The 25492-nt window shown below is 35.6% G+C and overlaps 1 protein-coding gene and 1 long non-coding RNA gene across 2 annotated transcripts in view; one reads left to right on the top strand and one right to left on the bottom strand.

Annotated features, from left to right (window-relative positions):
* LOC103278413 (uncharacterized) overlaps positions 1-16461 on the top strand; it is a 31431-nt gene extending 14970 nt beyond the window's left edge. Inside the window, exons 2-3 of the long non-coding RNA XR_010004940.1 lie at positions 5976-6184; positions 16327-16461. This is a non-coding gene — a long non-coding RNA (uncharacterized LOC103278413). The remainder of the gene's footprint in view (positions 1-5975; positions 6185-16326) is intronic.
* Positions 400-25492, bottom strand: part of zbtb20 (zinc finger and BTB domain containing 20) — a 141641-nt gene continuing 116548 nt past the window's right edge. The window contains exon 6 of the mRNA XM_062977130.1: positions 400-24046. Within this exon, the coding sequence (XP_062833200.1) occupies positions 23628-24046 (419 nt within the window). The 3' untranslated portion in view covers positions 400-23627. The remainder of the gene's footprint in view (positions 24047-25492) is intronic.

Genomic DNA, 25492 nt, shown 5'->3' with positions numbered 1-25492 from the left:
GAAATTATTTGTCTCATGCCTGACATCTGTTGAAATCCCCTCTTCTGCATAACCATCAGAGAGAGAGGAACCCTGTCCCTTATTTGACCTGGCAACACTAGCTTCAATTACAAATTGATTATAAATTAATTATAAATCTGGAAATACCTCCTCCAGGTAGCAGGATGTACATAAATTATACAGACCTCTTGTACTATGAGAACAGCAAATTGAAGGCACATGAGAGTCAGTTTTCTTCATTTAACAGGAAAGTGCTTTTCTGTGTGTGGAATACTGAATATACAAACCTCCATGAAGAAGACAGGTTTGTTACTACACAACAACATGAGATTTATAGGGGAATTTCAGGTAGATGTTTCGCTTCAATTCATTGAGAATAAAAGAATACAACAACAGCAATTTCTTTCTTTCTTTTTAATTATTCCTTCATATTCAAACTTCACAAACAGTGTGAACTTGTACAATACCTCAGAAAGTGAAAGTTACAAAAAAAGTGCTGGTAACATTTAAAAAAAGAAAAAAGAAAAACCCAAAATAACAAACATCATTCTTAGCAACATCGATTACTCTTCCACACAAAACAGAAACCTTGTAAAATTTATTTCCGTATCTTTAAGGCGTAATACTTCCGTATAAAGTATATGCAAGAGATAAAACTTCACAGTATTCCAAAATGTCACAATAATAATAATATAGTATAATGAAGCGCTACAGTTAATTTTCTTTTTTTCTTTTTTTCTGTTTTAAATAACAAATACAAGTCACAGGTAAATATACGTGAGAAAAATACGAGGCTAATATTAAATGGCAGGTAAGGATACTCTCACTGTAAGAAAAAACTGGCAGGATGTGTGTAGTTATTCTATATTTTAAAGCACTTGATATAAAAGGCGTATGCAAGTTTTTAAAAAACAATTCTCGGTTTACTTGCTTTATAACTGACATACCATTTACAGAATAAAGTGAGAGAAAAAAAAGGAACTTAGTATTTCCTCAGAACTTTTGACCTGCTTGTCTCATTTTCACAAACCATGTTGCACTGTATGAGTGTGTTTTGGGGTGTATGTATAAGTACACTTACAGCCACTACAACACATGTTGGGAGAGCCAGAAGCTAGTCTGCTCAGCAAAATGTTTGCCAAAAAGAAGGGTTGCCTGATCTTGAAGACTTTACACCACATAAACACTGGTGATTTTATTTGTGTAAAGACTGTAGGATTAATCTTCGTTTTCATTTTCCACTCACTCAGTTATTCTTTAACAGGGAAGGGAGGATCTATTTCTTCATGTATGGAATTATCCATCTTTAGACATTCAGAAACCTCCCCTCTCCCCATAGATAGAAGTCCTTTGGGGATCATAGCACTGGAATCATACCTGTTGTGCTATATATCCAAACCTCTCAAGCTGATCTACTGAGGAGCGGGAAATTGCAGATGGCATTCCATGTATAGAAATGTCAGAAGTGTGTATTTGCATGTGTGCAAGTGTATATGCATTGTCTCCTATAGTGGCTTGTACGTGTGGAATGCACTGAGTGCATGCAAAGCCAGACTTTGCGCTTGCACACTTTTTTTTATATGTTAACAGCCAGCCGTTTAGCCAACGGGTAACAAAAAGACAGCAGATAGCGTAACACATTAATAAGGTGCTCAAAGGAAAAGAAGTGGCCACCACTCTTGGAATGGGAGGCCACAGTAAGGTGCTTCAAAAAGGTTTTTTAAAAACAATTTTTTTAGTTTAGAAAAGTACAGATTTTTGTAAGTGGTGACTGAGAGCAAGGCCAAAAGTTAAGAGATTTCTGACATCTTCCATAAATCATAACTTTCGTTGTTCTAGATTTTGTTGTTACTTTTTTGTTGGGTGGGCCAATGAACAAAAAACCCCAAACGAAACAAAAATCAGATTCTGAACTGTGTCATTTAGATTGTAGTAAGATTTGCCCAATCGTTCAGTTGCTTTCGTATAGCACCGTTCCTTTTTCTTCTGTTTACAATCCACTCCTACTGTAGTTACTGAACATACAGACAGGACCAAAGTCGCTTGCAAGTAGCTGTTTGTATTTGTGATCTGTTTCAAGAATCCAACAATTAATTCCTCTGCTGCTTTTATATTTGCGCAAAAAACTGGTTTTGTGGCTGTGAAAAGAGAGGTTCGTCTCCTTCCACACTTCAGGCTTTGTGTATACAAGTGAATACATATCTGTAACCACATCATACACGAGAGTATATTTTAACTGGAGATAAAGTGAACTGGGTTCAGACATTAGTGCACTATCTTTCCCCTGTGCATCTGAAACAGTCTCCAACTTTTTAAAGTGCATTTAACATGAAATAAATGGGGCACTCACTTGCCCTTTGGAAAATACTTCAGAAGTGAAAATGTTTGATTTGTATAGATTCAGCAATGTCAATAGCAAATGGGTAAGGACTCAATCAAATGGATCGTTTGGTGAATTTGTTTCTTAATAAATCAGCACCGTATCATGACACAGAAAGGTGGAAGGGGTTGGTTTTGAATTGTGAGACTTTTGATATTTTAGAAAGAATGAATTGGAATGTTTTATACAGAGCTTCTCTGCCTTCAGCTTTGCTGTATAGCACACTTGGGATCCTACTCAGTATTAGAAGAAACTGGAGTCTGCAGGATATACATGTGTGCACATGTGTGTGTTTATGTGCCAACATCTATTAGAAATAAGGCACTGTAGAAATCTCAACATGCTCTTTTCCGCCATGCTGAGATATTGCATGCGATACAGCTTATTCTTGGATATTTTGCCTGTGTCAAAATCAGGTCTTGGAAAAGAGATTTATTCTTAGCAGCACCAAAGAGCTTTTGATCAGCATCTCTAATTTCTACACACATGGGCACATAGAAGAATACATGGATACCTTTAGCTCTTGATAACATTTCAGGAAAAAGGGTTTTTATTACTACTGGATATCTTTGCAAATGTTTAACGTATTGCACAAGAGAAACTTTGTAGGATTGTCTGTTAAGCCCAAATTAAAACATTTTCCTTCCCATCGCTTGACCAAATGTCAAGTTTACAGCATTCATGAAGCACCCTTCCACCTCTGGGGTCCGTGGCGTTCTGAAAACTTAATTGTCTCTTCATTCCTCCTTTGACTTTCCTTACCCATTCAGAAATGCGTAAGATGACTAGGAAAGCAGAGAGTGTAGAAGAAAAGTATGTGAGGGAAGCAAAGAGGCAGCAAAGCTCTGGAATGGACTTAACTGGATGTTTGTAAGGGAAGCACAAACTGATGGTCTTAAATAAATTTGATCACTAGGCTAGACCTCAGAAAAGACTGAGGGTAATAAATAGTTTAATGAAAAATACCACAAATTATGGGCAAAAGCAGGAGCACCACTTTCTGTGGTTTAAGTTTTATAAGGCCACAAATGGGGCAAAAGGTGTGAACTCCAAGTAGGATTATTTCACTGGGCTACAGTGGAAAAGGAAGCAAACATTCCTCAAGCCCTTTAGTGTTAGTTTTGGATAACTTGAACAGTGTGCACAGGGGTAAGGGACGATGCTTTTCTGGGAAGACCTAGACATGGATAAGAAGAGGGAGTTCACTGCCGCTGGTCACTAGTAGAACATTTTAAACGGCCTCCTATGTTCGCTTTTATGTGTAACTTGAAGGAAGGGCAAGGGGTTCATCGTTTTATTATAAAAGAGGAAAAGAAGGCACATGATTTTACTTAGTCTTGTCTTAAATCAAGTTTGGAAATCAGGGACAGTTGGATTGGAAGGTAGAAAAGTGATCACAGAAGCGGAAAATTGGAGTGAATAGAACAATGGCAAGGGACCAAAGGAATCAAAGATAATAGAAGAAAGGGAAGTGGGACAGGAAATGAAGACCACTCTTCAGCTTTCTGTTTGCTTGACATGCTTAAGATTTGGCAGTGTTTTATGTCAAGAATGCAAAAGATTTTGCTTGGCCTTGAACAAAGCCCAGTTACATATCTCCAGTTGATGGTGTTAATGACTGCTGGCGATCCCCTGTTCTCTTCCTTCCCACCAAAGGAGTATTTAGATCACAGCTTTAGTCTTCTGAATTAAAGCGTTCCCATTTCTTTCTTCAAAAATTGACCACATACGGTATAGAGAAACTACTGACAACCCCCAGACTACCTCTCTATGTTGTTTAATAAGAAAACAAGCAAAAATACAGGGCCACTGCGTTTATTAAAACTTATGTCCCTTTGTTATATGCATTAGAAACTGGTAAGGATAAATCCTGGAATTTCAATGAATTGTATGGCCAAAACAGGTTAGTAGGCTTTACCTAGATGTTTTGGGACATGCAGTGGTGTAGACCCTTCTTTTGTCATTAGAAACTATAAAGTAGTAAGGAGGAGAGATATCTGGGGTGATTATATACAGCACAAGTACAAAACTGTTTGACCTTTGGTTTTATTCCACCTCAGACTCTGAACTGGAGGTTCCTATGTTCCTCTACATCTACCATTATATTCACCTAACCTTAAGGTGGAAGGAGGAGAAATGGGATCACCAACAGCTTGATGAAGACACAGGGGTAGTACACAAAGTCACAGTCCAGTGTTTTAGACATTTTCATAAATAACTTTAAAAAAATAAAACAAGAACAATCCCTTTACTTCCTCATCTGAAACGAAATAAACAGCAGTGGATACAAACTTCTTGTAACAATTACAAAAGAAAACAACAATACAATCCCCCAACTTCAACACATCATTTTTTAAACTCAAGACTGCAGCATATCCTTAAGGGCAAACTTTTCAATTATTTTTTCTTTCTTTTCTTTTTTTAAATAATGTTTTCACCAAAAAAATCCACAAAACAGTCTTGTACCAAGAAAATGCATTCAAAAATAGAAAATATTACACAACAAAAATATGTACCCTTCCTTTCCAAAAAAGCATCTTCACAAAAATGTAGAAAAGATTCCAACCGTTTGTTGCTTTCCTAAACATGTAACCTTCAACTTAGGGCACAAATATTTATTGATTTAATTTTTGCATAAAACATGGAAGATATAAACCAACTATTAAGATTGCGTCATTAAAAAAGAGCCAACTTTCCCCCTTTGTTCCAAATAGTCTTAGAAGAATAGTTAAAAAGTGTCAATGATTAAAAAAAAAAGATAGAGCCTGCGAGCCAATGGGATATGAAATTATCAATAGAACTCAGATACTGTGACATGAGGGGGAAACTATCCTTTATGATAGCAAATTGTATATATTATCTTAACATCTATCAACTCCAGTATTCTTGATCAAGATAAACAAGGAAAGAAAAGGGGCATTCAGAGTTAATAGTCTGCAGGGAGAATAGGGTGATCTTAAAACATTTCAGTTACTAAAACTTTGTCGCCATATTTTAAACGATAGAGAGGGTGTTTCCATATCCCCTCAAAGTGCAAGAGACAAGGGTTACTTTCTGGATCACAGGAGGAAGTTCATTTTCCATCAAGGGCAGAATGTCAAACTAAAGTCAAGTCATATATCAGCTGGCAGTGGGACACCTGTCACTAGATACATGAAAGTGTGGTGTAAAATCAAAGTAGGGAAGTCATTACTACAACTGGTTGTATCTAGAACTTCTAGTGGATATTATATAATACTGCCTTTTGCCTTACTGTAAATTAAACTAGTAAAACTGAAGTGTATGATTAAATGATAACCCACTATCTTTACCACCTTACATGACTCACAAAACTCTCATACTTTGTCTTTTTACGTTTTCTATTTTTTCTTGTTTTTTATTGGAGCACTAAGAGCACTAAGAACTGCGAACCACCAGGTAGAAATCATGAAGGGTATTTGTGATATGGAAGTTTATTTTTCTAGCCTCTAGTCATTTAGAAGCTTTGCAAAGAAGACCCATATAGAATTAAAGAAGGGACATGATTTAGCCTGTTCCCGAGGCAACTGTAAATTTTCCTTTTAAAAAATAAAATATTTTCAAATCTTATTTCCAGTGCATCTTCTCAACCACCCTCCAGACAGAAAAAAGAAATCTCAGATCTAAAAGTTAATGACAGCAGTACTATGAAGTCAAGAATGTAAAAAGAAGTTACAATGTGCAAATGCAAAGCTGAAAACAAAATATAACTGCATAAAGCATGTGCTGAGAAAGCTATTTTACCTTCAACAAATGGATGACTTCTAAGCATCAATTAAAAAATGGGTAAGGCTTTTAGAAATTTTATCCTCCCTTACTTCTTGCTCATTGTTGCAGATTTTTTACTTTTTATTCACTGGCCTGTTAGCTTTTGAAATTAAAGATATTTTTGGTCTACAGTAGAATTATATATTTTAAAAACAACAAAATATAGAGGATTTTACCAGCAGATTTATACTATTCTACCTGTTTGAAACTAGAACAGACTCATTCAAAGGCAACACCATCTTGGAACAAAGCCCATTGCTTTGAATATGCTCCTGGTAAGTCGATTTTGGCTTCTATTACAATTTTAAAAGTTTATAAAATTCAGTCAAAATTCATTAGAGCCACTTATTTGAAACAACAACAAATGCCCTTTTCTGATCACTTAAACTCTTGCCACTTTAACAGAAAATAAATATGAAGATACCTAGAAACCAAAAAGAGTTTTAATTTCCCCCCAATACATTCTGAATCAGGGGCATTTAAGCAAAGCTTAGAGGTCAATGAAGATCAAGACATCTAAAAGACTTAGTTACACTGGATCCTGTGAACTAGCAAGATATTCTGACCTTCTTATTTAAGGAAGAACAAAAGCAATCCACAGAAGGGAATGGTCTAGACTGAAATGTAATACTGTTTCATAAGTATCTCCAATTTTGAAAAATGGGGACTTCACTAATTTATAAATTGCTGTTAAGCCAACATAAAAGGAGTTCTATCAACTATAGAATACTGATCAATGGAAACATATTTTCAAAGACTTTTATGCATTGTAACACTTCGCTTCCATTACTTGCTGTTATTTTTCATTATTGTTATTATGTTTTAATGTCTGCAAAGTACTGTGTTTGTCTTCATAGACTCTGGCAGTTTATAAGTCAAATCAGTGCATGCAGACACAGGAATAAATTACACTACAAATTTCAGCATAGACACTTTCCAAATACTTGATCAAGATTTGGGAAAAACACAATTCCTCTATTAGTTTCCAGCTAATAAAAGATAGTCTTACTTAACTTGTATTACTTGTAGCTGAGGAAGAAGACTACTGCTGAAGCTTGATTCAGAGAGAAGACTGGAGACGATAAAAAGAGTGCCGTTGCCTTAAAGAAAACCTCAGTTCTCCCATTCCAACAATATAGATCCACTGTTTGTCAAAGGCTATGACCCATTCCACACTGAACCAGTGCGTCTCATTTCAAAGTTGCAAAGCAATAATAATAGAAAAGTGAACTTATAACCCTTCAAAAGGAAGGGTTAGTATTTATAACAGAAGACCAGCCTGTATATTGTTTATTCCAGTCTGATAGCCCTAATACATCTGCTAATAAGGCCATGATCCTCTTGAGCAATTACATAATCTAAAACTCTGGCCATTTCACCTGCTGCTAAAGAAGTTCCTAAGATTGTCTGTTTAAACAGAAATATTGAAAGAGAGCACAAAATCCAAACTATTTCCTTTCTCTGCTTCTTGGTTGTCATGTTTATGATTTTACATATGCCTATAATTGAATGTCAAAAGTTAGTATTGTTGCAATCATTTTATTATCATTTAATATAATGAACTTCATATTTATGTCACTGCTGATAAGAGCAAAAACAATTGACAGTAAAAAAATGATTAGTTCTAACTGTCTGGTGTTAACATAGGTGTAGTGTTTGCACTAGTTTGAGGCATACCGCAGCTTTATTAGTCTTTTATTATTGGGTGTATTATTATTAGTAGTAGTAGTAGTATGTTTTTCATTTTAGAAAGGATACCCTACATTCCTGTAAGTGGAGTATCTCAGTATATCATTGAATTAAGAAAGATAATTTTCCTGTCCCCTAGGACAACCATAGATTGAATGCAGGTAATCTGGGGTACTCAACACACGTCTTTTTCTTGGAAGAACACATCAGCTTGGTTTGGCTTCCATCAAAGTCTCAAATGAATGAACATTCAAAAAGAGTAATGTGCAATAGTGTGCTTATAAGCCATTGCCATTTTTACCATTCCAAATGAAGTGACTATTCTTGTTTTCTTGGACTTCTGATTGGCAGTGTATATGGTAAAATGTACACTATTTGACAGAGTGTTATATATAAGTAGCCTGCAAGGCTGTTATTTATGCACTGTGAGATGTTACTGCTCGGTATATGGTTAGCTAATATGATCCTCATATTTGGCCCTGAAAAGTTTTTTCTTCCCTGCCAGGTCAGAGAGCTCAGCAATTCTAGGACATTTTCCCCCATTCCTTTGGTTTTCTCATCTGAGCCATTTGGAACAATATGTTGTCCACAAGCTTCTCTCTGTTTCTAGCACAATGTGGTCTACATTGCACAGGAACTTCTGGTGATGGATAATTTGGGAAAGTGCCGGATCAAATAGGTTTCTAATATTTTCCAACACTATTACTAACTATACAATAGCTCTTTTAAACGTTTCTAATCAGTAATGTTTAGAAATGTATGCAACTTGGAAGCCATGCTCTGCTACAAGCACTATCTAGTTCAATGACTGAAGAAGAAAAGAGCCTTTTCCCCATTTCAGTACAAGAGAGAAAATGTCAGTTTCTATAATTGATTACAGATTGTTGTGAAGTACTTTCTCCTGTCATGCAGATGCGATTGGATGTGAAATCAGTTGTAGATGCTTGCTCTTATTTCTCTGACCTTTTTCCTTCTTTACATTATCCCTGCTTAGGCATTCTAATCCCATAAATACATTTCAGTAGTGCAATAAAATGCAGTCTTAGTGCAAAAATTAAAAGCCTTATCCAAAAGAAAAGAACATGCCTTTCCACTATTAGAAGCATCCAAAACTAGAAGCAGTAATCGCAGGCTATACTGTCATAAATATCTTCTTTATTCTGATTCATTTTATTCAGCCCACAGTCATCATTCCATCTTCCTTCATTGTTGTTTTAAAAACAAACCACTTTATTTTAAAGATGGAAACTATAGGAAGCCCAAGAAGTAATCATAAAGGAGTGCTGAATGGATAAAGCAAAGTTCAGTAGTGGTTCTAACAGACAGCTCTACTGCAACGGGTACAAATAAGATATAGTTTTTCTGTTCCCAAAACACTATTTTAAATAGTGTCCATTCTAAGATTTTACAGTGCAAACAACTCAGTAGATATCTAAAAACAAACACATCAAAATAAAGCTTGCTTGAGGCCAAAATCACAATTTAGTTAAATACATGGTTTTCACTTGCAAAGATAGGCACACAGCAAGGACATGTGTGCCAGAACTCCTTCAGTTTTGACCAAGCCTGCAGTGGAAGTGAAACAGGGTTCCACATTTCCTCCCAGACTACAGTTTCTATACAAAATTTTTGGCCCCTGAGAAAGCTGCTGTTTGTCTGTGAAAGAAAGCTGTGTTTGGCACAAATAGAAACTTCATTCATGGGGCTAACAGTTGTTTATGCAGAGGGACTGCAGTGTGATATGAAAATGCTGAACCCTCCTCCATTCCAGCTCTTGTTCCGACTCTCATGGATCCTTACAAAAATACACAAGTGCGAACTATGCATCTAGCATAACATGAGATTTGACTCCAAATGTGTTATCATCACACACATTTCTTGTCAAGGCCCTTTTAAGGATGGTAGTACCAGGAGTGTAGATAATTTTATTTTAACTGTATAGAAAAACAACACCCCAAACATAAATTACAACATCATCTAAACAAACATTAGCTGGTGGATTAGAATATCCCAATTAAATGTTCTGTGCTCACTTCCTCATTGCATTCATGCAAACAAATTAGAAATCTTATGGGATTGTCCACTTGTTAATCATTACTTTGAGAAAAATAGAAAGGACCTACATATGGAGATTATTTCTAATATATGAAAGCCTTCAAGAATAAGTTCCCAAAACACATATAGTCAAGCACAAGAGGAAGACATTGCCATTACAGGAGCAGAACAGCATTATGAACAAGAATTATGAACAACATTATGAACAAGAAAGCAAACACATAGATTACTTTAACAAAATGAGACCCTTCTTTCCTTTATCCTATCTATTCCTGCCATGAATTATATGGGGGATTATTGCAGGCTACTGATTTCAGCACTCATTTCAAAATCAACCAGAAATAGACTCTCCACTTTCTTTCCTCGCTTAGCAAGACTACTATACTTTATTATTTTGCTCCCTACTCATGAAGGAAAGACTTAAAAGAGACCATTTTCTGAGATATAAGGGGAAAAGCTGGAACAGTAAAAACTGGATGTGGGTGCTGAGACATGTTCCAGATTCTGCAACTGGAACAAAGATCAAACCTGTAAAAGGTTCTGCAAACCTGTAAAGTACAAGAGATCTTAGGTAACAGAATGCTGCAAGCCATTAAAACAAGATGATGGGAGAGTTCAATTAAATATAAATTTGTTACCTTAATTGTGAAATCTTTTGTGTATCAGTCAGCATTTCAGTAATTGGCTTGGAAGCAATATTCAGAAGACAATACTCTCTGAGCTTTTCACTGTTCAGCTATTGAAGACTTTTTAAGTAGTCAAGTTTTAAAGAATCCCACATGCATGCTTCCAGTGTTTCTATGAACACATAGGTACTCTTTAGTTTATTGTGGAACTATCATGTTTAGGAGTGCAGGTTTTCATGCCCTGTCCTAAATGGAAATCTGCTTGCAATGGGATGTACATTACCCCTAGTTAGTTAGATTTTTTATCTTTGGATATACCAGAAGTAGGCAGAAGCATGTGTTGATCTACTGGTGATTAACAGTTGTTAACAATAGCAAAAATAGTCTATCATCATTGGTTTTGAATTTTGATTCACCAACTCTTGAAGATACACATATTGGAAACTGGCAGGCCTAAATCCCATTTTCACTGCTAACTAGAGGAGAGTCATTGAAGCCTTGGATTTACCTACATGTTGACTCATCATTCAACATTCAATTCAATGGTTTTACCGTAACTGGAACTAACAAACAGGATTTCACTTACAGTTTTTAATTATAAACCTTAACAGATGCATAAAGAAATTCAAATAGAAAAGGGAAGAGAAAAAACTCCTCCTAACCGCTTTCCCACTCTAAATCTCATAGGAAGGTATATCTGTGTTTAAAACCTCATCAAAAAGATTTGGTGTGCACCAAGATTCCTTCTCTCTCAAAGCAAGAGTCCCCACGGAGAGATAGGGCGAAATATAAATAAAGATTATTATTATTATTATTATTATTATTATTATTATTATTAAGAATAGCATCCAATCAAAACTGCATTTCATATACTGAGTTAGAAGGTCCAAATGGTGAACAGTTGTTTTCCTCACTGAACTGATACGCTAAGCCTCCAATTAACCTCTTGGTCATGTAAACAAATAGGAGGTGATTTTTTAAGGCTTACTGTTAGAAGAAACCAATCTAGTTACCTCAATTAATTTGTTTCATATGACTTTCTAAAAGAAAGAGAAGTCATCAAAATACCTTTTTGGGTAACACTGACAAGTCTGCTCTTATTTTACAGGGAACTTTTAATACCCTCCAAATCCTTTCCAGTTTGGTGATTCACAGAGTAAAGATCTTTATAGAAAGGCAAGAGCAGTGTAAAAATGGAGCACCTGATTGTGCTGCTAATCCATAATGAACAAGCGGCTTTTGATATTATGTCCTGAAATTACACCTATAGTCATTACATGATAATTTCATAGTTTTCTATTTACTGCATGGAGGAGCAAGTAAAGTTGGATCAGGAATGTGAATACCCCAAAACAAAGTTGAAATTTTAAAATATATAGACCCATTTTGGGGCTCCTTGAAACATATTTTAAAGGGATAGGTAAATTGACAAGGGAGTAGCAGGAGAAGAAAGGATACTCTGAGAAGAAGAATCAAAGAAAACTACTACCTATTGCAGTGAAATACATTATTTTCTTTTAAGACAGGATGAAATTAAGAAATTATTTTTTTCTAACTTATAAGTAAAAAGAATGATAAGAGATACAACGGTTGAAGAAACACCTAAACATCAATGAACTTCCACTCTTAATCTGGTAACAAAGCATAGATATTATTTGTATTCAGCACAAGCTGTTATTGCTTTCATTCTTTGGTGATGAACTCCTTTTGGTGAATGGATTTTAATGAAGAAACTTGCTTTATTTTGTTAAAGTTGGATTAAGGATTTATATCTGGTGGGTTGGGTCTGTTGAACCAGTAAGTACATCTATCATACATAGGTGTACATTTTGCCAATGTGTATTGGAGCCTTTCTGGGAGACTATGAACTTCATTAATTCATGTTTACTTACTTTTAGGGCTTTTCAAAGGCTAGAAAGAAGAAATCTGAATTTATAAGCTCTGACCAGGGTTAACATAATTTTGACTGATACTCAAAGTCCAAAATACAACATATTATTTTTTTCCCCAAGAGGAAAGGAGCGGATGTCTCTTGAAATTTTTTTCATAAATATTTACAACATTGATTTCATCCTGTAAACTGAATGAATCAAACAGAAGATGGAAAGTTAAACAGTAATGAGTGATGTACTAAGATAAAAAAGCAATAGTTGTTTGGATGTATACTTGGTAACATAAAAATAAAGTGCTCAATTAGAATTAAGAAAGTCCCCAAAACTGGCATTGGTTTAAGAGCAGAAAGTAACAGAAGTTCACTAGTTTAAATGGTTTCATATATTCTCACATTATTCAAAGAACTAACTAGAAATAACACAACCTTAAAGTAATGCTATTAAAAACAAGCCTTTTGGTTATCTATTGACTATTTTAGATATCTTTGTTAAAGTTTTCCCCCCACCAATTGGTTATTTTGTTAGTTTCACTTTCTTCTGTGCAATTGTCTCATGACCACACTGTAATGTGAAAATGCAATCTGTAGTAGACAATATGTACAAATTTGGTACCATCTAGTTGCGAGACCAATCTTTACGGAAGAAATGCAAGCAGCGAAGTATGTACATGTGAAATAACAAATGTAAAATAAACAGAGAATCTGCAAAAAGTGTTCATTTTAAGGCAATAATGAAGCCACAAGACACATCAGCATCAACTAATAATCCCTCAACAATAGCTAAAAGGTCGCAATGTAAGTATGTTGAAGGAAGGGCAGGGAATGTTAAACTTTAAAAATTGTCTGAAGTCAGTAAGAAAGCATTCCACAATGGTAGTTTAAAAGCCAATGTTAAAAGGTTAAAATACTTTTTTAGTTTTCTGGGATGGCATTGCTCTTGAACTTATTTTCCCTACAGCAGAGTTAATAAAAAAATTTGTCCCCCAAATCAAGCTAGACTATATCTCTGCTATCTTGCATCGGGAAAGAAAGGCAGCACACAAAATAAAAAATAATGAATAAATTCTCTTTAATCTGATAGTGGCTCCAGAAAATCTGGATCCAAAATTTTATCAAAATCTAATTTTAGAAGAATAGCTGTAACTTTTCCAGTCTAGGAAGGTTGTTTACCTAATATTACAAAAAAGAAAAGAAAAGAAAAATAAAGGAGGTTAAGCATAATGCTGGTGAATCTAATGTGATCAACAGCCTTCCTTCTTGTTTTGCTTTACTCTGAGGAACAAGCATGACATGATATTTACAACAGCATCAGTAGTGGAAGAGGGAAGCTGGCCACATATATTTGAATATGCAACTCTGATAGAAGCTGCAATCCTATTCAGTTATTTGAGTGTAAGCACCATAACATTTAATGAGATTTATTTCTGATGAACTTGCTTAGACTGCACTAATGTTCGCAGAAAAAAATTACACGATTTTTTGTTTTGCTTTTAATGACTCTCTAATGTACAAAAAGAAGAAGAAGAAAATTTGGCTTTTAATGAGAACGCTGTGTTGTTTTTCTTCTCTAGGCAAATTCTTCTATTTTGCTAAAGAAATTAATTTGATAATATATAGAAAGTCAAGATAATACAGAAATTGTTAATATAAAAAGCAATGTAGTGTTAGTATGTTGAATATGAAAAGACTCAAATTAACTGCAGCAGGTGAAAAGTGAATAGTAAATGTGAAAATATTTGCTATTACACAATCACAGCAGGTTCAAAAATACAAAGGAATATACTGTATGTGTAATGTATATATAATATATATGTATATATATATGGATGTGTATTATATTGATACAAAGATGTACATATTGTGTACTTAAGTTCTAGTTTTCAGAAATACTGTAATGTAGTTTTATGTATTTAACTAAGCAGAGCTAAATAGCAACTTGTCCTCTTCCACTAAGTCACTAGTACTATCTTATTTTAAAAAACAACATTTATTTAAAAAAGAAAAAATACATTTACGGTCACTGACATTTGATTATGAAAAAGATAATGTACAATTGTTAACAAAAATATTCTCCCCAGATGGATGCCAACATTGTTCCAGAGGGGGAGGGAAAATGCCACTAACAAAAGCAGCTCAATTTTGTGAAGAAAGATATGTCTGAAATGTTCAATGGCAATAAAAATTATGGAGTGAAGAAAACATCTGAGATCACTTTAAACCTATCGTGTTTCTAAAGTATGCTCTGATCTGGTCATCAAAGCCACTTAACAAAGTAGTATAACTTAAGAGAGGAAGTCCTCAAATATATGAAGAATATAGTCTGACATCACAAAACATTCTACCACTTCTTCCATCACTTGATAACATATTGGTCTGTAAGAGTAAATTGGAACATTCGTTCTTAGAAATACACTGGCAAAGGCCACATTGGTTTGAGAAACATTAGTCACTTGTAGATTGGATAAGAAGATAGAAATAGGAGCACGTGTGCACTCACATGAAGATATCCCATCAATTTATAGTAAATGGATAAGGGAAGAGATTATTAATGATGGGCTGCAGACTAATGTAATCTGTATTCTGGTTGTAGCATTCGGAAGTTCAGTTTGCTAGTCAATTGTATTCCATTGCTTTTTCTATGCTTGCCTCCCCCCCCCCACACACAAATATTAATCAAGCTCTCTGATGTAACCAAAGTGAACAAAGAAAAACCATAAGGTATTCATACAATGGAGCATTCTGTGGTTTTTAAGGCCACATGATACTCTGAGAATATATATGATCTGTCCCTGCTACAATGACATACATGAGTCAGTCTTAGAGTTTAGTGGAACTGTATCTGGACAAACACCCATTTGAAAATATAATCAACTGATATGGGATCTGTGAATGTGTCAGTATATATATCCTTAGTGCAATGAGAAGTAACTAGAAGTCTGCCAATATTGTGAATAATCCCTCTTTCAACGGTGCCTCACTTTGGACATAAGATCATAGTTTCCAGTCTTATATATATTTTCTTTTTATGTTGAAACCTTAGGTTGTTGCTGCCAAAAAAAGGAGAGAATTCTTCTAATCTTAGGTTTTCCAGATGTTTTGGATTTCACCTCCTAGAATCCAATTTGCATAAAGTTTCTGGGGGTTGATATCTGGAGATCCAAAGTTTGAGAACAACTTGTTTAAAAAAGTCTTAGCATGGAATGAAAGTAATCAGGATTACAGTTAAAATTGAGGAAGGCAAAAATCAAATTCTGTGAACCTGAGCAAATCACAGCCTATTTGGAAATATTCCCATGAAATCCAGTGTTATTGCATTTAGATTTAAATTGAAGACAACAATTCTATGAACACTTGCTTTAGTCATCTGAATAGTGAAAGAAAGGTATTGTGGGGAATTTTTTTTAAACATCTCAGGAGAAGGTGGCAGTTGAGACTTCTGCTTCTAACACAGTCAGTTGTTTCTGTTTCTTTTTGTTTTCGCTTTCCTTAATTACTATTCTGTCAGCAGGGTAGAGGGAACAAAATCAGTCTGGGGTATGAATATAAGGATATCACATACAAGCGTTGCTTCTTTCTGTTAATTATCTGGAGCCCTATACATTTATCCCACTATGATTCCACTTTAACTGCTGTGGCAACAGCTTAAGCAATCCTGGGGTTTGTAAGGTGGTGGAGCACTACAGCTCTCTGGCTGAGAATTCTTTAGAATTTAGAAATACCTCTGCATAAAACCCAAATCTTATGTTTCTAAAAAATGGAATCACGGCAGTTAAAGTAGAACCATAATGTTGAAGTTGTGTAATGTGAAAGTACCATAGGTGCAGGTTCTCCCAATTCTACTGTACACTGTGTGTCTGCTTTATCCAAAAGATCTTTATTCTTCTTTTCATCTACTGCAGGTCACAAGGAGCAGAAAGAAAGCGCTAGCTCTTTTTTGCTTCCCGGACCCCAACACAAAGACATCATTTATCTGTTCTGTCCTCTTTTTGATGCAGAGGAGGGCAGAGTGGTGATCCTTACTCTCTCATTTCCACACAGAAATAACTTCCCATCTATAGGATATTTTCTTCATTACATTCAGAGGAGGAGAATGAAAGTAGTTTGGAGCTGGCCTTGACCACAGAGGTGCCTTAATGGTGAGGTTTCACAGACACAAGAACATTGCAATAATTGTTGCGATCAAGCCTGCAATCACAACTTCTCTTTCAATCTAAATACAGTTATTAAACCATGGACCTGTGTAACAATATTCAACACAGTCTTCCCCAGAAGACAACTGGGGAAAGTGCCTCACATTTCAACAAAATGGATATCTATTGTGATTCTCCCTGAAAGTCACTGTATCCTATCAAACACTGTGCAAAGACTGATCTGAGACCTTGAAAACAATTGAGCATTAGAAAAAACATCCAAGATATAAATGCCACATGCCTGTTATGTAAAAGAAACTTAGATGAAAACTTTTGACAGTGAAAGTAATAATCTGAAACAACACCTGGCAATGACTAAAAAAGAAGATAATTAGATAACTGTATAACATTCAGTGCTCTGGGTTTTTTTTATGTATATTGTAAATCACAAACAATCTGCAAAATTACTTTGCAATGCTAAGTGGAAATCATTAATGGCCTACACATACACAAGACTTGATATTAGCCCTGCGCTCCCTCCACATTCAAATTGCATTAGAACTTGCTCTGCTCATTTGCACTAAGGCTAGTGCCAGTTCTTCCTATTTCATCTGAATGTAAGCATAATCTGTAATATGCTGCAATATTTACTTATTGCCATGGTACAAGTGCCTGGCAGTATTAACTCCTTGGCATAGCAGCATATTCATACCTCAACAATCATGACATGTTAAAAACAAACCAAATGCTTTGTTGGTAACACTTTCTCCTTTCAACATGGCATGTTTCCAATCATGTAAATCAAAGATAAGTTTTAGTCCTTGGACATTTGTGCAGAAAAATATAATAATATAGAATATTTGCGTCTGGAACCATACTGGTTCCAGATCAGAAGAAATAACAAAGGTAAAATAAATAAATGGACATAACTTGAAGAAAATAGATCTTTTCTCAATCTAATCCAAATGTTTAGTTAAAAGTAAAACATGACACTGCCATGCATCTCTCTGGTTTTAAAATTAGATCTGTACCAGTAAGTATTGCAGGACACTGAGCAGCAGATTTGGGGAAGTCCTCTACATTCTCTAAAACAACCATTAAAAGTTGACCCCCAGAAGTCTGCTTGCTATGTGATTATGATAAAACACATAGAAGCTCCATATTTAATTTGGTTAGGGATTCTTTGCCTACATTTGTCCATTGAGATACATTTATTGATGAAAAATTGATTGAAAGGTTACTATCAATATAATACCGGGACAACTGAAAGCTTTTGTCCATCATGAATCTAAAACACAACATATTGACTGACACCCAACAGGCACAGTACAGTGCAAATACACAGCAGCTACTTTAATAGTAGCACCAATATTTCCCAGCTAATGGACTCTTCACAGCTCTCTCAGCCCTTCCCTCCTCTTATACTATCACACAGTTTAAAATCAAAACTAAATATGCAGCATTTAATACAAATAAATGGATATTTTAAAATCATATATCTTTATGTAGGTATAAAAAATAATACACCCCTCCCTCTTTTTATTGTTTTAAGGCAGCAATCCTACATAAGGCTGTAATACAATTGCTTCTCAAAGGAAAAAAAAAACAATTTTTTCTAAGCAACTTCTGGGGCATTACAGTACTAATATTTCAGAGTTACATTGTGAAGTTAAGATTAAGACTCCTATCAGGAGAGAGACTGGGAATGAATATTATTTTTATGGATGCTATATTTTTGGATGTTTCTTCCTCTTTGAAACTATAGTCCCATAGAGCTGATGTTCTGTATCTGTTTCCTGAACTGTTTTGGCTATTTCATGGAGGCGCCATTTTAAGGGGCAGAAAGGGGAGGACCCAAAGCTCAGTGGTAGAGAATTTGCTTGACCTGTAGAAGACTCCAATTTTTGTTTCTGGTATCTCCAGTTAAAGAGTTAGGTAGCTGGTGACAGAAAAGACAATTATCTGCCTGAGATGCTGCTGAGCCTCTGAAAGTCAAAGCAACAAACACTGATCTTGATGTGGACATAGTGTGATGGTGGTGTTGTATAAAGTTACTTCCTACTGTGATGTATAATTTGAACACATGTGATTTAAATTTTTAATTTACATGTATGTTAATTAATTGAAGGGAAGTCATGAGATTTCAAGACACCTTTTACTGTAAATATTGACTCATTTTCTTGGATGTGAGGAAATGAACAACATAACGAACTTCATTACTGCCAACCAATGTACAAAAGAATGTCATTTTTGTTTTGAACATAGTAGCTATTTATCATTGCTTGCCTATAATTCAAATGTGTCTTTCAGTGTTTTAATAAATGTCAAAACTGCTATTATTTTTATTATAGAGCTGAATTTTTGTTCAAAAAACAATCTCATCCTCTATGAGTTATTATCTATGGAATTACAGCAGGGATAAAATGAAAGCATTGCAATTTCACTTCTTTTTCACTCTGCTAATTATGTGTTTTTAGTCTTCAGAAAGGTATACAGTATTTACTAGATTACTCAAATTATTTTATTACTGCCAGATGCCACTTAGAATGACTATGGACCTTAAGGCTAAAAGACCACCCAAAGTTTGGAACTTCCAAGTTTTTTTAATCCCCCCTCTGATTATTATGAGCCAGATGAATAGTCTGATGAATTCAAGAACCTTCACACTACTGTCAAATTGCAACTAATCCTAACAACTACAACTACATGTGCTAAAAATCCAATTTGAGGGTTATTTGTTTTGCTTTGCTCTTATGAAGTAACATAGCTACCCTTGCTTCTGTATTTTCAGATTCCTGCGGAGTTCAGAATTAATGTAGAAATAAAAACAATCTATCTCGCTTTCTGACTGCTTTATGTTAGAAAAGGTGTCCAATACTTGGGGCAATCAACACTGCTCAGAAAGATGTAAATATATATAAAAATATGTTGATAATGTATTCCAGACAATTGTCTTCCAATATTTTGTGTGTGTGTGTATGTTGGGAGGGGGGGGTGCATTACAAGTTTTGTACCAAAAGTATATGACAGTGCTCTTTCTTTAAACAAACCATACAAATGGCATTCAGTACATTCAATTTAATATCAAGTTAGGGATATTCGCCTACCTATAGTCTGCCTAAAAGCCCTTGCCTAGTAGTTCAAATGTGGAGAATAACACTTGAATTTTTGCAGTGTGTGCTGGTAATGTCTCACCATCCTTAGAGCTCCATTGGAACATAAGATAATTACATGCTTGTACTTAGGTGATTCATAGCCCCCAACACTTCACAGATGAAGACTAGAACAGATGTGACCAAGCAATATTAGACTCAAGATGGCAGAGGAAGAATATATAAGCCAGGAAAGGCTCCAGCAGTGTGATTTTGCCTGAGTATAGGGAAGGACAGGATCTCTCCCTCTCTTTTCTGCTCAGTTTACTGAGTGCAAATCACTTTTTCACCCTGAATTCAGTTATGTATGTATGTAATGTGTAACATCTATGAACTTTTAAGTTTCACAATTTTCAGCAGTCACAAAATCTAGGTCCTTACTTATTTTATACATGGATTCGGATGCTTATTTTTACAGGAAATTTACATGATTTTGGTGAGTACTGGATTTGATAATTTAATATTGCTGATTTACACAAGGGAGATGACATACTGATTGTCTCTTTGCTGAACCCAAATTAATCCACATAGTGAATCAAGGATTTTTTAAGTTGGCAAAGATGGTGGAGAACGTATGGCAGAATGATATAGAGAACTACATGGGTCATAAGATTTTTTTAAAATTTTGGCACAGTGCTCTGAAGTTGATGTAGGCCTCCACTACAAGATCAAGAAGAAAGCAATGCATGGATTTCTTGCAGATGGGAAGTGGAGGGGAAGGACCCTAAGTCCAGCTGGGAGGCTGGAAAAGGCGGAGGAAGGACTTGAGGTTCAGAAATTTGGAGGAGAGATCTGGACAAGAGAGATCCTCATTGGCCACTTAATTGTTTTGTTTAGAAACTAAAGCAAAACACATTATAATACATGAAGATGGTCTTTTGAAAGATGCTGTCATATAGTTTTGTCCAATCCCTGCTCCGTTTTCTCATTTTTTCTACACATTTCTTTCTGATGCAGATATTGTTTGTCCTTGGACTAGGAATTACTACAGTGAAAATCAGTGTTTTATATGTTTAATCCTATGCACATTTTCCTGAATTCAAAGTTCTCCGGCTAGGCTTCATTATATAGTTTCACCTTGTTTAGTAAGGACCACAGTGTAATATTAATTTATACTGAAATCCTTGGGATTGCCTTCCATTTAAATTGTTTAGGATTGAGATGCTATATTTCCTGACTCATCAGTGGGACAGAATCCAAATGGCCAAAATCAGGCGTAGAACTATACATATATTTCTATTCATGGTTTGAACCTTTTAAAAAGTCTTGAAACAGCAGAAGGTTTTGTCAAATATATCACTACGACATATGACGCCTCAGTATAACTGTCAAAGATTAAAAAACAAGCTTATGTATATTTGTAGCAAGTGTTAGGTTAGAAATGACAACATATGAAGCTATTAATGAGCTATATTTAATACAATGAATTAATCCCAGCCAAATTACTGAATAAGATTGCAATCCTATATATACTTAGCTGACAGTAAGTCTCACTGAATTCAGTGGCATTTACTTTTGAGTATGCATGCACAGGATTGTGCTATAGAATCGAAAGATTCCTCCACAAGGAATAGCTGGATAACTTTCAAATTAGTAAAAAAGAAGAATTGCTAACATGGAGGAGTGTCTCATAAATCTGGCAGCCTGCCCCTCAATATTTTATGTGGAATGGGTCCCACTAAATTCCATGGGCATTTTTCTTCTGTTAAACATGCTGGATTAGGAATGCAACCTCAAAATATTTGGTTGAAAATGAGATATATTAAAATTAATTATTGTTTCTCTTTGTCCTTGCTTTTGTACGTTATTGATATTGACTAGAAATTACTGAATCAAGACACACAGAACATATGCTTACTGGGCTTGTTACACATTGGTCCAATTCATCTAGGCACCCAAACAGTGTCAGTTGCTTTTGCGGGATAAATGATCAAAAACTGTGTTAGGAAGAGAGGAAGCCATCAGTACAAAAGTTAAAAGACTCTGACTAACTTACTCTGATTCGGATGCCCAGAGAAAGCAGAATGTGACCCATTAATTTTAACATTTTTGCAGAAGAAAAAGAGGGAAGATAAATTCTACTTATAAGGAAAAAGAAAAAATGTCATTTAAGTAAACTAGACAGACTAAATTGATTTTTCATTCAACTGTGGATTACTATGGATAATAATAGGATGTATAAGAACAATCTCAATAAGTGAACATTTAAGTAAAGATTTTCCTTTTCACTTTGGGGACTTCCAGACCTCATGATAAAAACCAATGGCAGGAGAAATAGCGTTAAAACCTTGTTTCTGGAAACCAAATTCCTCTCATCTAAAGCTTAGATGGAACCCCATTTAAAAAAACCCCCAAGGAAATCATAAAACCAAATTCAGAATAGCTTTTCAAGTGACACTACAAATTGGACACCAGATGAAAGAAATCACATACAAATATCACTCTACTCCCAGGTTACTACTCTCAAACTAATAAAAAGCACAGAGAAAAACAATAGAAAATAAGTTGACACACATGTTCCTCTTCTTTGAAGAAAAAAAAACCCATCACTCTTTTGTCTCTTGCTATTTGGAAGTAGGATACCTAACCTTAACAGTCTTTATCTACAACAATATATATATATATATGTATGTGCATTATATATATTCATACATACATATGTGTATATGTATATATATCTACACACACACACATATATATTCAGTTACATAAACTGAGCAGATATTAGTGGCAGTGTATGCAAAACAAAAGAGAAAACAAAAATTACTTTAACAAGGTTACACTTTTGTTTTTTGTTTTTTTTTACACAAATACTGTGGTAAATATATTTTTTTAAAAAATCAGCACTCTATCTGGTAAACACCACTTCTGTCCCTCTATAAAATTTTGAATTAAAAAAAATCTTGAGAACTCTTTTTAGTTGCTTCCCACCCATGTTCTACTTTACTTCCCTCCACAAGAATAAATCTTGATGCAGCCTTTTTGATTTTTACCCCCCGAGATTGTGGGAGTGAATCCTTTCTTGTACCTAGAACACTAGGTGAAAAAACTCTTGAAATTTTTTCTTTTGCTGTTTCTCTTTGATATTTGCAAAAGTCCCATTGATTGTGCTGAGAACTTGAGCTCAGCCAAGACACTGAATAAATTACGAAAAAAGCCACCTTTGCTCACCTCATGTTTACTTCATTGTTTCTAGCTTTTGATGAAATATGTTGTTGGTGTTAGTGGGGGAGAAAGAAGTTGGGGGTTATGAATCAGAATGTGTGGAATGGAACAGAATCCACAAGAGGAACCTAGTATTCTCCTTCCCCATCCTGCAGGGACTCCACACCATCCAACCCAAACTCCCTTGAGCTTCTCTGCAGCCCTTTTTGTGATAACGACTAATGGCAGAAACCAATAGGGCCCGTTTTCTGTGGTTGTGACTCAAACATACGGTTCTCTTCCACAGTTTTAACTGGATACTGTGAAGTCCAAAGCGGTCAGAATTGTGAATCTGTCCACTGAAACACTGCAAGCGGTGTACTTACGACAGTAGGCCTTGTAGATTTCTTATTTCTCTTTGTTGTTGTTTTGTAGTGCTCTTCACAAGTGACAAAAAAGATTTTTAAAAGTTTTTTTGTAGTAAAGAAGGGTTGTATTTAGAGGCCAGTAGCTAGAGATCCAACCAGTAGATCTCCTGAAACACTATCTGGCCTTAAGGCCACCATCAAAGGAAGGCTGAGATAATTACTATTCACCCAGCTTCCAGAAATGTAATGTACCAGCAGGCAAAAAACAGTTCTTCATGTAGTACAAAAATGAAATGAAAATAAACAAAAAAAAAAAAGTAAAAATGAAAAAAAATCTAGTGCCATATCTTTTTGTTGTCGTTTCTCTGGTTGGGCTTTTTTTTGTTCATAACAGAACAGGTTTTGCTTATCCATCTGAAACATGCATTCTCATGTGGTCATTGAAATGCTCAATTTGGTCAAATTTAGCTGGACAGACAGAGCAGACATACGTGGTTCCCTCTGCACAGGCCAACACTCCAGTGGGAAGAGCCCTTGCACCAGTGCTGGTTGTGCTAGGTGTTCCATTGGTGGCACTATGCAGAGCCACGTGTCTTTCGAGCAGGGTCTTGTGGGAGAATTTCTTCTTGCAGATGTAGCATTCGTAGGATTTCTCCCCTCGGTGGAGCCGCATATGCACATTTAGGGAGCTCTTCTGGGTAAAACGCTTGTTGCAGATGCTGCATTGGTAGGCTCTGACACCAGTGTGAGTCACCATATGTTTGATTAGGTAATCCTTTAGGGAGAAGGACCGCCAACAGATGCTGCATTGGTGGGGCTTCTCACCTGTGCAGAGGCACAAAGGAAAGACATGCGGGGAGGGGGGAAGAACAGGAGGGAAAACATTTAACACCAATATAGAACAACATCAACAGAGAAGGTTGGAGCAATGTTTTTGCCATTAGAAATAGAAAGTATGTCTTGTTGGGGTAGTTGTCAATCCTGTTTGGGAATGGTTGTGATCCACTATACTAAAAACTGGATGGACAATTACTTCATGGTTTTGAAAATGAGAAAAGTAAAATTAAAAGAAAATCAGTAAAATATTCATTAGGAACAAAGAGTTGCAGTTTTAATACTTCTGGAATTAGATAGCCTTTCTTCAGCAATTGAAAGGGGCACATACCTCAGGAAGGGCTTCCCTTTTTGAAAACAATGGAAATAATTTTAAAGTAACGATTCAGTTATTGAGCAAAATAGAATAAATGGGGGTAGTTTACTAAAATAGCACCTTAGTAAGTTTTAGTTTAACCAACATCAAGATAATATAACTAATGGTCATTTCCTTGTAATCCCTTAGTGGTGAAGAATAGTTACATTCTGATTTCCTCTAAAATATCTAGTGATACAGTATTTGAATGAAATTAGAAGGCTACTTCCAGCTTGAAAGCATCTAGATAAGAATCAAGGGAATTGGGACTCAAAATGATCTTGTTGTGGGTGTCTACTACAGATCTCCGAGCCAGGATGGACTTGACGAAGCCTTCTGTCAACAATTGACCAAACAGTCACAAAGAAGAGATATAGTAGTCATGGGTGACTTCAACTATCCCGATATCTGCTAAAAAACAAACTCAGCCAAGAGTACAAAGTTCAACAAATTCCTAGCTTGCCTTGCAGACAATTTTATGGTCCAGAAGGTAGAAGAGGCAACAAGGGGATTGGCTACTCTTGATCTCATCTTAACAAATGTGGAAGACCTGATTAATGCAGTCGAAGTGGTCGGATCCTTAGGGGCAAGCGACCATGTGCTCCTGCAGTTCGCCATACAAAGGAAGGCTGAAATTAAGACAAGTCAAACCTGCATTCTGGACTAAGAGAGCTGACTTCCAAAAAATGAAGGAAATACTGAGCGGCATTTCATGGACACCAATACTAAAAGACAAGGGAGTTAAGGATGGATAGGAGTTTTTCAAAAGTGAAATACTCAAGGTGCAAACGCAAACAGCGCCAACAAAGAAAAAAAATAAGACAAGTGTGAAGAAGCCAGAATGGATGTCCAAAGAACTTCTAACTGGTCTAAGACTCAAAAGAGACAAGCACAAAAAGTGGAAAAGGGGAGAAATCATCAAAGAAGAATTCAAACGAATAGCCAACTCCTGTAGGGAAAAGATTCACAAGGCTAAAGCGCAAAATGAGCTCAGGTTTGCCAGGGACATTAAAAACAACAAAACAGGCTTTTTTGCTTACGTCGGTAGCAAAAGGAAGAACAAGGGCCTCTGAGAGGAGAAG

This window comes from Anolis carolinensis, chromosome 3 (genome assembly GCF_035594765.1).
Source record: "Anolis carolinensis isolate JA03-04 chromosome 3, rAnoCar3.1.pri, whole genome shotgun sequence".
NCBI lineage: Eukaryota > Metazoa > Chordata > Lepidosauria > Squamata > Dactyloidae > Anolis > Anolis carolinensis.
The sequence above is the reverse complement of the archived record's forward strand: the minus strand, read 5'-3'. Positions and strand labels throughout refer to the sequence as shown.